Here is an 11,364-nt window from a genome sequence, read left to right as displayed (position 1 = left end):
ATGAACCAAGGCATGAAGGCAATATGGTCTTTCTAACTCTTGACTAACAACTAACCAGTTCACTGGAACGATGACCACGACGGAAGTGTTACGGGGTGAAGAAAAACCGGTGGCATGTGCTTCTAATCGAAAGCGAAAAATTCTTGTGCCATATTTTGGTACCGCTTTCTTTTCTATGTTATGGATCGAATTTTCTATTTTTTCCCCTCCAGTTTAACATATACAACACAGAATAATACTCTTGCTTCCTGCATTCTCAGCTAAAAAGAACGGAAGAAAGTTCAATTGCACTTTTCTTACACAGCCTTGTAAAAAAAATGGCATACAAAATTAACAGTCATGTGGGTGTCAGGTTGATCAAGCAGTAAACAATAATCATATACTCCGTAGCATGTTCCACGAGATGTGCTATGGTAGTATGCTGTGACAAAGAATATGCCAATGACAAATTGATAAATCCCTACCGCTGAACTGGCCTCGAGAAAAAAAAAAGTGTTTTGTCTAAAAAAAAAGAGAAAAAAAATTGTGTTCAACGAATCACACGAAAATGAACAAGTTTTCTCCAAACTCCGATCGATCGATTCGATCACACGGATCACACAAAAAAACAACGGCGATCACGGAAGGCAGCAAGCCCCACACGTCGCCGTCGCGGGCGATCACCGCCGCCTCCTCCCCCACACAACCACCGGTATCATCGACCCCCACCTCCCATCCCAATTCCCAAGTTCCCAACCTCTCGCCAGCGATAAGCAAATCTCCCCCTCCCCCCTCTCGTCCACAAAACCCTCTTTCTTTACGAACCCCCCAACCCCTCGTCCCCCTCCCGCCTCCCACCTTCTCCGCTTTCCAGCCTCCGCGCGCGCTCCCTCGTCCTCCCCCAATGGCGTCCGCGGCCGCGCCGACCACGTCCTCGCTCTCCCTCGCCGCCAGGCGCGCCGCGGCGGTGGGGCCCGCCGCCGCGTCGCCGCTACGGCGCGGGGGGCTGGCGGCCGGGTGCCAGCCGGCGCGGTCGCTGGCGTTCGCGGCGGCCGCGGACCCGCGGCTGGCGACCCACGTCGCGTCGCGGTGCCGGCAGGCGGCGTCGTCGTCCGCGCGCGGGACGCGCGCCGTCGCCACCATGGCGAAGAAGAGCGTCGGGGACCTCACCGCCGCCGACCTCGAGGGGAAGCGCGTGTTCGTGCGCGCCGACCTCAACGTCCCGCTCGACGACAACCAGAACATCACCGACGACACCCGTGTCCGCGCCGCCATCCCCACCATCCAGTACCTTATCAAGAACGGTGCCAAGGTCATCCTCTCCAGCCACCTGGTAAAGCCTCCGTCCCTCATCTTTTTCCTCAATGTAACGCTACTTGTCACAGATATACAATGCAGGATCTCAGAACCTGCGGGATGCCAGTCGCTGTGATCTCATCTGATTCCATGGGATGATTGTTGTGCATAGTGTCTTATTAGGCACGATTTTTTCTTGTTGTGCTGTTTGAAAGGCTAAAATTGGTTATCAAATGTTGTTGCAAATAATCTAGCAAAGTAATATGTGACCAATCTTTTTACTCGTTGCATATGAATCAATTGAGATCTTATTCGTTTTCTCCTATAAATGTGCAGGGTCGCCCAAAGGGTGTTACTCCCAAGTTTAGCTTGGCTCCCCTTGTACCGCGATTGTCTGAACTTCTCGGCATACAGGTTTCTGCGTTACTGTTATTTCTAATTGAATCTTTACGGGCTAATTTGATCACACTGATTAAACCATATTTGTATTCGCAAACAGGTGACTAAGGCAGAAGATGTTATTGGACCAGATGTTGAGAAATTGGTATCTGAATTGCCAAATGGTAGTGTTTTGCTCCTTGAAAATGTTAGATTTTACAAGGAAGAGGAGAAGAATGACCCAGAGTTTGCCAAGAAGCTTGCCTCCTTAGCAGATCTCTATGTCAATGATGCATTCGGAACAGCCCACAGAGCACATGCATCAACTGAGGGAGTTACCAAGTTTTTAAAGCCTTCTGTCGCAGGGTTCCTTTTGCAGAAGGTTACTACCGTTTCACCTTACATTTTCAAGTCTGATGCTTGAACTTTTTGAAAGCTATACCTAGACCAGAAATTTTAGAGTACCCTTTCTTTTCTTTCAAAAACAATATAAAGTTCTGAGCCTCAATGTTTATCATTAATTTAAATCACAGGAGCTTGACTACCTTGTTGGAGCTGTTTCAAGCCCTAAACGCCCATTTGCTGCCATCGTGGGTGGTTCAAAGGTGTCATCCAAGATTGGGGTTATCGAATCCCTTTTGGAGAAATGTGATATCCTTCTTCTAGGTGGTGGTATGATCTTCACATTTTACAAGGCACAAGGACTCTCTGTTGGTTCTTCCTTGGTTGAGGAAGACAAACTTGAGCTTGCAACATCTCTCCTTGCAAAGGCAAAAGAAAAGGGTGTCTCCCTTCTGTTGCCATCTGACGTTATCATTGCTGATAAGTTTGCTCCTGATGCTAACAGCCAGGTCTGTTATGTTTTATTTTTTTGTAATCACTGATGATGATTATCATAGATATTGTCTAGTCGATAACTTGATATAGAGCAGCTCAAAGTTCGGTGAAGTGATATACTGGACCTGACCTTGACTTTGAATTGTTCTACAGGTTGTTCCAGCATCTGCTATTCCTGATGGTTGGATGGGTCTGGATATTGGTCCAGATTCAGTCGCGTCATTCAGCTCTACCCTGGAAACAACACAGACAGTCATTTGGAATGGACCTATGGGTGTCTTCGAATTTGACAAGTTTGCAGTAGGAACTGAGGTGATGGCTTGTGCCAATGCTCTCATTCGGTTTGATTACAGATGGAATTGCCAAAACAAACTTAACGGAATTGCGAAAACAAGCTTAACTGTGAGCTCTCTTTTGCAGGCTATTGCAAAGAAGTTGGCAGACCTTAGCGGCAAGGGTGTTACAACCATTATTGGAGGAGGTGATTCTGTTGCCGCTGTTGAGAAGGTGGGAGTTGCGGATGTTATGAGCCACATTTCAACGGGAGGTGGTGCTAGCTTGGAGCTGTTGGAAGGAAAGGAACTTCCTGGAGTCATTGCACTTGATGAAGCTGTCACTGTGGCCGTATGAGGCTAAGTTTCATTTTGTTGCATCTTCTTCATGTACCATTCTAAACTTGCTATATTCTACTCCTTTCTCGCACCTCTTCAACCACTCGAAATGTAAGAGACCAATGTTTTATAGAGATGCTGGAAATCGTTTGAATAACTTCCCAGCATTTTGTGTTTGTTGGATATACCTTACCTCAGGAAACATAATTATCAATACCTTACGTTGTTTCCCCCAGAACTTTCTCTCATCATCTTTTTTTTTTCTTTTGCTAATTTGCTGGGTTAGTATGTTTTATTTGCGTTTTTTTTTTCTTTGGCAGAGAAGCAAACTTTAGGGTGCCTGGGCAGTCGACTGTTGAAAGTAGATGTATCCATTGAAAATTAGTGAATCATGGCATGGCAGGAGTTCATGCTGGATTCCGAAACAAACAGACACCTTGGAGATTTTCATAATCCATTGTGAGCATTTGATCATGTATTTGCATGCTGGATGCGCACACTGGATTCAGCTCAAAATTCAGATGAAGGGTGTGCAACCAGAAACTGATCACTGAAAGTGAAACATCATCACATTTTATGCCCATGAAATTTCTTCAAGATATTTGCATTAACCATGGACATTTGAGCATTCATGTATAAACTCCTGTCACATCTATATACTTCAACAAACTCCGCATCGGATCTGGACGTGCAGTGCTTCCAATGATCCAATCAATGTTCATCCTGCCGCATCAGAATTCAGACAAACCTCATCACTACATTTTTCTTCTGGTTGTCGAGCCATGAGTTCATTAGTTTGGATCGCAGATTTTGTGGTGTCGAACGCTCAAAACTCTCTTAATAAAACGTGGCATATTTAAGCCGATTCCAGTTCATCAATGCCTGTATCAGCAATTGGCTGCTGCGCCCCACGGCAGCAGAAACTCGGATCATGAATCGGACTAGGAATCCAGTACTCTAGTATGCTCTTCCTCGTCCGACTCTGACAAGAAGACGGCCCTCCGTTTCCTCTATATACCTGGATTGTCCCGTGCATCCACGGATAGCCATCGCAATTTGGCGAGCACTTCTCGGTCGCAAGAAAAACTTTAAAAATTCTCGTGCACCGGCTCGATTTTGCAGCCCTCGAATTTCACTCGACAATCGAAGCCCTCTTGGTGTTTTCTTGGGTTTTGGAGAAAAAGGCTATAAAGCCCTGCTTTTGATAGTTAATTTGTTGATGTTCTTGCACGGATCATCAAGTACGGCATCAAAGATGGCGAGTTGGGGTAAGTTGCCGTCGATGGTCCATAGTAAAACTCCCCTTTTCCTTCTCGATATCACTTTTTTTTATCAAACTGTAATTTTGATCCATTTTTTGTTCTGACATTGCCCGTGCGTTTCTCGCTGCAGATGACGATGAATTTTCCGATGAGGAAGAACAGTCTATGGGAAAAAAGCTTTGGGAGGACGAAGACGCCGGCGACGACTTCGCCGCGGTGAAGGACTCGTGGGACGACGACGACGACGTTAAACCTGGGAAGGAGACAGCCGCCACGGCGGCGAGCACGAAACCTCCTGCAACCAAAGGGAAGAAGAGCCAGGCCAACGCGAAGGCGAAGGCAGAAGCAGCAGACGCAACACCGAGTGAAACCTCTACCTCGAATGCCGCTGCTGAGATAGCTCAGAAGCAGCCTGACGACGACGAACCCATCGAGAAGTTCGTCCCAAAATCGGAGAAGGAATTCGCCGAGTACGCCGAGCGCATCGCGAAAGATCTTCTTAGACCTTACGAGGTATTTGCATTCTCGTCTCATATTCTTGTCCGTGAAATAATTGCAAGGAGAATTTGGGGTCTAATGTTTGGTTGGTTGTTTCTTCGTTTCAGAAAAGCTACCATTACATTGGTCTTATGAAGGCGATGAACAAGCTCGCCGTGGCGTCGCTGACGTCGACGAGCGTGAAGGAGATCGTGTCGTCCATGACGACGGTGGCCAACGAGAAGCTCAAGGCCGAGAAGGCGGCCGACGCCGGCAAGAAGAAGCCAGGGCAGAAGAAGAAGAGGCTTCACGTCAACAAGGCCGAAGGGCAAAAGTTTCGTGATGCTGACGACGACGACGACGACGATTGTCTATCATCTTAACTCACAGAGCCTCACAGTGAATGACAGACCTGCTCTGTTGTTCTGTTCTTGTGTCGAGACCCAGACTTAGTTGATTTCTGTTGGTTTTAATGTCAACTTAGTTGATTTCTATTGTTTTAATGTTTGATTTCTGATCATACATAAGTGTTCAGATGATCCTTTATGCCTCCTATCAAGTACCTACCATGCAAAATTTCCATGCGTTTCGTTCCAAAATATATCAGCTCTCCTCTGCATCCTGTGACCACAATCACCAGCAGATAATCAACTCATGATGAAAAAACTGGCACAAACTACTACCACTAATACTTAGGTATACAAGGTGAAACGATCTGGTTCATACAGCAGAATCATCATGGTCACGTTCATACATGGTACATCAGGGAAACAACAGAAATGCCACATACCTTAGCACAAAGTCAGAACAGGATAGGTCTTCGGAGCACTAGAGGAACGCGGCGAACGTCATGTTATCCAAAGCTAAAATTGCATGGAGGAGAAGAGAACACTAAGGATCACTGCTGCTGCTGCTGCTGCTGCACATCTGATGGTTTGCCTCCACTGTCAGTTTCATTTGCTTTGTATCCTAGTCCAGGATGCGATGGTTTTTCACTCTCGCCTTCAAAGTCGCGAGCATCCCGTAGCGAGGCCTCGAAATCAGTCGAATCTACGGCTGTGGGAAGGAGGCTGCCGATGTCATCTTTTGCTCCGAAACCACCAGCTCGCAAGACATCCTCAGCAGAGATGGCAGCTTCCATATTCACATCTCCAGATTCATGACTGTTGACTGGACTCACAGTAATATCTGAATCTGCAAACCGCTGCAAGGTCTCCTGATCTCCGCTCCGTGCATCTTCTGTCATTGTACTCTTCTCATGATTTTGTCGTCCGTTGCCTAAGTTCTTTGCATCCATGCCTGGTATGAATTACTAGATGTAAGACTCCAAGAGAAGAACCACACAGCATACACAGCAATATGCTAACAGAATGTATTGACAAAGATTAGTCATACTATTACGAAATCTTTAGGAAGTTCCAAACAAAGTCTTCTAGTTCTCTTTCGTAATTGTCTAGCTTTTTTCCTTTTTATTTTGTCCTCAGTTTTGAGACTTGGAGCCTAAGAACTCATGTATCATGTATCTTTTAGCTGTGTATATCCACTTGTGGATATAGGAGGCCATATTTCTATCAATTATCTAAAAATAGATAAAGAATGCCATAGAAAACTGTCACATCTTTCCCATACAATCCATTTGGACCCAACACACTAAGCATCAGCAAAATACAACTGAAGATGCTTCCAGGGGAAAAAAAAAGGGAAAAAGGCATAACTAAGCTGTTCTTGTAGAAGCATTGCTCCTGGATTTAACTAGTCTGCTCCTACAATCTTCACATTTACCAGGCATCAAGTGGTACTAGAGCGAATGAGTTAAAGTTGGCTTTAGCAACTTCGAAACAAATCTACACAAAAGGACATCACCTTAGCCACTTTATTGGAGTACAATAACATAAGTTGGAAAGGATCTGACAGTGGGTCTCAAATTTACTCGGTTTTTGCGTGGAATCTCAAAATCAGGCTAATCGACTTGTGAATCATTTCTAGCTCACTACAACTATAAGATTATTACAATCACCGAGAGGAATCTGCTAGAGACTCAATTGCATTTCCACTTGATGAACCACCAAAACTTCCTACTTCTATCAAACAGAGTAATCCTAATCTCCCCTTCAGCCTCGCACATGGCCACATGGGGAACACGCACAAAATAACTCGTACCTGAATCCCTAGTTTCCTACCCTCCTCCTTTGCCTGATTCCTGATTACATGGTACCAACCAAAGCACGCTAATTCGCTAGAAAATAAAACCATTTTGCTGAAAGCAAACCCTAACGCGATCGATCAAAGATTCCACCAAAGAAACAGAACCAACACGAAGTAACCCTAAGCATCGGACTCAACCAAACTACGGAACAGATGGGAAAACAAATCGCGTGATCACACTCACCGGTCTCGAGGAGAGGCGCAAAACTCAGACGAAGCGCGCAACGGTGGAAGGGTCAAGAACTCGCCTCTTCTCGTTCCCTCTACGCCGCCAACTCGCCGAGGAAGAACTCGCTAGTACTACTACACACCAGCGGCTAGTCCTCTCGGATTGGATCGCCACGTGTGCCACAAAAAGTGGCACGTGGCATCATTGCTGGTACCTTCGTGGGCCCACGTCCGGCCCATAAGCGTCCAAAAGGCTTTGACCGAGTCTACGGGTAAACGGCCCGTAAGTATCGCATTTCCGGTCCACCATAGTTCCGCAAAAGCAATCGGCGCAGAATTAGTTTCTTCGCAACGATTAAATTTCACTCAGTTTTTGACATGGTGTTTGTTTTTAAATTCAGATCAGCATTCATCTAGTGGAAATTGTCTGCATATCTTCTCGTAAAATTCGTGCGTTTGAATAAATCATACTCCAATGTGCATCGACAACAAATGAACAATGAATCCACATCAGAGCACCGGTGACATGAGATCGAACCGAAACTACGAAAATACTGTATCCGACAAATAATAAAATAGTAGCAGCAGCTGAAAGAAAGAAATGTGAAATGGGCCGGGCCTAATCTAGCTGGAGGCCGCGAAGTCGACATGGTAGACCTCGGTCATGTCGGGCTGGAAGAGGCCGAAATGCTGCTCCACGCCCTCGGGCTTCTGGTTCTCGTTGAACATGGCGAACAGGTACGTCTCCACCGGCTTCCCCGGCCGCCGCGGCGTCCCGGCGCCGCCGGAGACGTGGCGGATCAGGTTGTTGTTGTACGCCGCCGCGTTCTCCACGGTGGCGCCCACGCCGCCGCCGCCGGACGGCCAGCCGGTCTCCGACACCACCAGCTCCACCGCCTGCCCGCCCGTCGCCTTCTCCACCGCCGCGTGCGCCGCGTCCACGATCGCGTCGAACATGTTGGTGTACGTCACGCCGCCGTCGGTCACCGACGCCGACTGCGACGCCGACAGCAGCGCGTACCCGAGCTGCACGCGCTCCGCGTCCGCGGCGTACGCGAAGTAGGGGTACACGTTCACCAGCAGCGGCGCGCCCCTGGACGCGAGGTAGGCGACGATCGGCGCCATGTACGGCGACGCCGCCTCCGAGAACGCGCCCTGCGACGGCGGGTACGAGACGCCGAGCACGGACGTGGCGACGGCGGTGGTGACCGGGATGCCGCTGATCCCGGCGGCCTTGAGCGCGGCGTCGAGGTTGCGCATGGCCGGGAGGACGTTGGCGGCGGGGTCGCCGGGGATGACCTCGTTGCCGGCGTTGATGTAGCGGAAGCTGACGGCGCCGGCGAAGGGCTGGACGTAGGAGCTGACCCAGGAGGCGGCAAACGAGGGGTCGGAGGCGAGGCGGGCGAGGTCCTCGTTGTACGTGCCGAGGACGACGCCGATGCCGGAGTTGCGGAGCGCGGCGAGGACGGCGGTGTCCGGGTGGAAGAGGCGGACGTAGTTGATGTTCTTGGCCTTGTACATGGAGATCACCTGCGCCGGCGACGGCAGGTTGTTCCCCAGCATGCCGTAGTTCACACCAATGGCGCCTTCAGCTCCTGCATCATTTTGCCACACGGATGAGTTACAACTTACAACTTTTTTTTTCAGTAATTTTCATTCATTATACAGCTACTCCATCTATCAAAAAAAAATCAACCTAGGAGAGATCACACTAGTACAACAAATCTAAACATCTTTATTCAGATTCGTTGTACTAGAAGATGCCATATTTTGTGGGATGGAGGGTGTATGATACAATTTACATTAGTCAAATGATAAATTTATATTTGTTTCAACTTTGGAGCAAATATATATATATATATATATATATATATATTTGAGATGAGAAAATCAAGTGGCTTTGTTTCAACTTTAAAGCAATTTTTTTTAGATGAGAAAATTAAGTGGACTTGTGAGAAGTTGCAATCATTAGCCTTGTTCACATCCGCAATGCCAAACCTATCATGTTTAGGTTAACATTATGAAATGAAGAACAATGAATTAGGTGTGTAACCTGACTTGCAGAAACTGAACTCCTAGCTAGATTAGGCGAGTGGTTAGCCAACAAACCCAGGAGAAGAGTTGGGACCAGATAAAATTTTCCAAGTGAAGCCCGTGCACAACTCCACATCACCATACGTCTTTTCTGCTGGCTATTCCAAGTTTCCAACCTAAGGACTTATAGAACGTACTACACAGGTCCAATTCCGTCATTCACACTACAAAAAATAAGATGCAAAATGCACAAACCATTTTCTACTTGGCGTCAAGGAGCAAACAGTAAACGTCAATGTCCATGGAGTCAAATATATCCAAGTACATCGCTTTCAACCAGAAATAAACAAAGATATTAAAACCGCAGCAATGTCTTTTTTGTTGTAATTGTAGACAATGTGATGCTGTTTAGATACGTTCATATGGTAATGGATTATATCTTATCTAGGTTTACAGCATCATCTAGGTCTGCCTAATTATAGTTGTTTCATCAAAGCACACTGGATAAGATATACAAAGAGTCAAAGATGCACTGGAATCAAAGATAACAGCAAAAATGGTGGTTTAGGTTGTCTGATGTTGAAAAAAAAAACTACAAGATTAAGAAAAGACATAATCCTATCCAGTGACGGTGTGTTATGTCATATTGAGATGACAACGATATCAACATCAGTTTAGTTTGATTTAAACATCAATGCAAAAGTGTTACCCTTTTTTCATTTCGTCAATCAGAAAAACTATTGGCAGAATAAGATATATATTTTGGTTGAGATGTAACATCTAATAAATAATGGCAGATATGACCTATTTAAATTATTTAGGTAGGTTTAGCCAAACTTTTACTGAAAGAACAGAACTGGTCTAAGGAAGTAAGAACGCATCATAGGCCCAGTGGACTAGATACAGTTATTTTTCTGAACCATACGAAATATATTTGTACTGTAATCGAAATCTGTCCAATCAGGATGCTGATGTCAATATTGTTGTTATCCTTTTCCTTCTCCTAAATACTGGAGTATTACCGAAGTTTTGTCCAGTACGATAAATGGGTAATTAAAAAATTGAAAACCCACAAAATAAATATAGCTACAGTCCCAGCATTCCTCCTGAAACCAATCATGCAGTGTTTCCTCAGCAGGATGGATTTCTTTCTTTAAGAAACCTAACCAAGAACACAAAGAATAAGCCTGGCAACCACCTATACGGCTCTACCTGCAATCGATAATTAATTATCGAAGCAGACATTTGGCGCCATCTTTATCCCAAAGGATCCCTCAAAGTTAAAAGAAAATCCTTTACCCTAATGGCAGTATAAGCTCAAATCAAGAAACAAAACAAGACGTGATGGGAGACAAAACCAACCTAGCTATGAACGTTCTTCAAAAAAAGAAAAAAAAACTGCTATGAACAGAACGCGATGAAAGTAGCTAGCTAGACGTCAAGAACAGATTGAAGAAACTGCGACTCTAGCTATGAGAAACATGCTGTAACCATTCATACACTATAATCTACTATAAGAGATTAAACGTAATTCTAAACCTCAGATGAACTCATGTATAGATTGAAGCTAACCGATCACCCTTGAGGTAAAGAAAACAGAAGAAATTGCAAGCAAGGTAAAAAAACTGAAAAAAAAAAACAGAAAGATGAACCAATGAACTGAGAACTGTTCTCACCGAGGAAGGAGGATGAGCAGAGCAAGAACCCGCAAGCGAGAATCCATGGCGCGACCACCATGCTGATCACACCACCAGACATCGATCGATACACAATTCTTCAGACGAAAATTATCTCTCTGAAATCTGAATTCTCTCAGACAAAAATTCTCTCTCTGCCTCTCCTTCCTTCCTCCCAAGCCTGAAACTATCTGAACCTGCGCGCGCGCGTCTCCTCCCTCTCTCTCTGCGTGGTGTTAAGGTCTCCGTATATATAAGCCTAAAGGCAAACCGCTCACTTCACAATTTCAGATTTGCGTGGGAGAAGAGTGGGGGAGGAGTCGGTTTCAGAAGCCACACCAACCCGAAGGACTAGGCAAATGCAACGCGTGCGTGCGTGCGCGCGAACCTGCAGCCGCAAGCGGTTAGTAGATGAATTACGGACGACCAGATCGATGGCCT

At 46.0% G+C, this 11,364-nt stretch overlaps 4 protein-coding genes across 4 annotated transcripts; 2 read left to right on the top strand and 2 right to left on the bottom strand.

The window, feature by feature from the left end:
* The first annotated feature begins 822 nt into the window (after positions 1-822).
* LOC127773552 (phosphoglycerate kinase, chloroplastic) lies at positions 823-3,286 on the top strand. The gene is made up of 6 exons (XM_052299653.1): positions 823-1,312; positions 1,612-1,689; positions 1,775-2,035; positions 2,187-2,504; positions 2,644-2,802; positions 2,911-3,286. Exons 1-6 carry the CDS (start codon positions 884-886, stop codon positions 3,118-3,120), a joined length of 1,455 nt encoding a protein of 484 aa, XP_052155613.1. The 5' UTR covers positions 823-883; the 3' UTR covers positions 3,121-3,286.
* Positions 3,287-3,447: 161 nt separating this feature from the next.
* LOC127773554 (uncharacterized) lies at positions 3,448-5,399 on the top strand. The gene is made up of 3 exons (XM_052299654.1): positions 3,448-4,369; positions 4,494-4,876; positions 4,969-5,399. The coding sequence occupies exons 1-3, from the start codon at positions 4,321-4,323 to the stop codon at positions 5,221-5,223; spliced, it is 687 nt and encodes a 228-aa protein (XP_052155614.1). The 5' UTR covers positions 3,448-4,320; the 3' UTR covers positions 5,224-5,399.
* Positions 5,400-5,464: 65 nt separating this feature from the next.
* Positions 5,465-7,368, bottom strand: LOC127773555 (uncharacterized). Its single transcript, XM_052299655.1, has 2 exons — positions 7,230-7,368; positions 5,465-6,139 (listed from the first exon to the last, which is right to left on the bottom strand). Exon 2 carries the CDS (start codon positions 6,135-6,137, stop codon positions 5,739-5,741), a length of 399 nt encoding a protein of 132 aa, XP_052155615.1. The 5' UTR covers positions 6,138-6,139; positions 7,230-7,368; the 3' UTR covers positions 5,465-5,738.
* A 281-nt stretch (positions 7,369-7,649) lies between these two features.
* Positions 7,650-11,198, bottom strand: LOC127772761 (putative glucan endo-1,3-beta-glucosidase GVI). Its single transcript, XM_052298723.1, has 2 exons — positions 10,924-11,198; positions 7,650-8,808 (listed from the first exon to the last, which is right to left on the bottom strand). Exons 1-2 carry the CDS (start codon positions 11,003-11,005, stop codon positions 7,838-7,840), a joined length of 1,053 nt encoding a protein of 350 aa, XP_052154683.1. The 5' UTR covers positions 11,006-11,198; the 3' UTR covers positions 7,650-7,837.
* Positions 11,199-11,364: the final 166 nt, after the last annotated feature.

This window comes from Oryza glaberrima, chromosome 5 (assembly GCF_000147395.1).
Source record: "Oryza glaberrima chromosome 5, OglaRS2, whole genome shotgun sequence".
Classification (NCBI taxonomy): Eukaryota; Viridiplantae; Streptophyta; class Magnoliopsida; order Poales; family Poaceae; genus Oryza; species Oryza glaberrima.
The sequence above is the reverse complement of the archived record's forward strand: the minus strand, read 5'-3'. Positions and strand labels throughout refer to the sequence as shown.

What these genes read in the sequence shown, in the direction of transcription:
- LOC127773552 (XM_052299653.1), top strand. Translation starts at nt 884, where the DNA reads ATGGCGTCCGCGGCCGCGCCGACCACGTCCTCGCTCTCCCTCGCCGCC. An exon ending in CTGAACTTCTCGGCATACAG is followed by an intron (nt 1,690 to 1,774) that starts GTTTCTGCGTTA and finishes ATTCGCAAACAG; the next exon opens with GTGACTAAGGCAGAAGATGT. An exon ending in AGTTTGCAGTAGGAACTGAG is followed by an intron (nt 2,803 to 2,910) that starts GTGATGGCTTGT and finishes TCTCTTTTGCAG; the next exon opens with GCTATTGCAAAGAAGTTGGC.
- LOC127773554 (XM_052299654.1), top strand. Translation starts at nt 4,321, where the DNA reads ATGTTCTTGCACGGATCATCAAGTACGGCATCAAAGATGGCGAGTTGG. An exon ending in ATCAAAGATGGCGAGTTGGG is followed by an intron (nt 4,370 to 4,493) that starts GTAAGTTGCCGT and finishes TTCTCGCTGCAG; the next exon opens with ATGACGATGAATTTTCCGAT. An exon ending in ATCTTCTTAGACCTTACGAG is followed by an intron (nt 4,877 to 4,968) that starts GTATTTGCATTC and finishes TCTTCGTTTCAG; the next exon opens with AAAAGCTACCATTACATTGG.
- LOC127773555 (XM_052299655.1), bottom strand. Translation starts at nt 6,137, where the DNA reads ATGGATGCAAAGAACTTAGGCAACGGACGACAAAATCATGAGAAGAGT.
- LOC127772761 (XM_052298723.1), bottom strand. Translation starts at nt 11,005, where the DNA reads ATGTCTGGTGGTGTGATCAGCATGGTGGTCGCGCCATGGATTCTCGCT. An exon ending in CTGCTCATCCTCCTTCCTCG is followed by an intron (nt 8,809 to 10,923) that starts GTGAGAACAGTT and finishes AAAATGATGCAG; the next exon opens with GAGCTGAAGGCGCCATTGGT.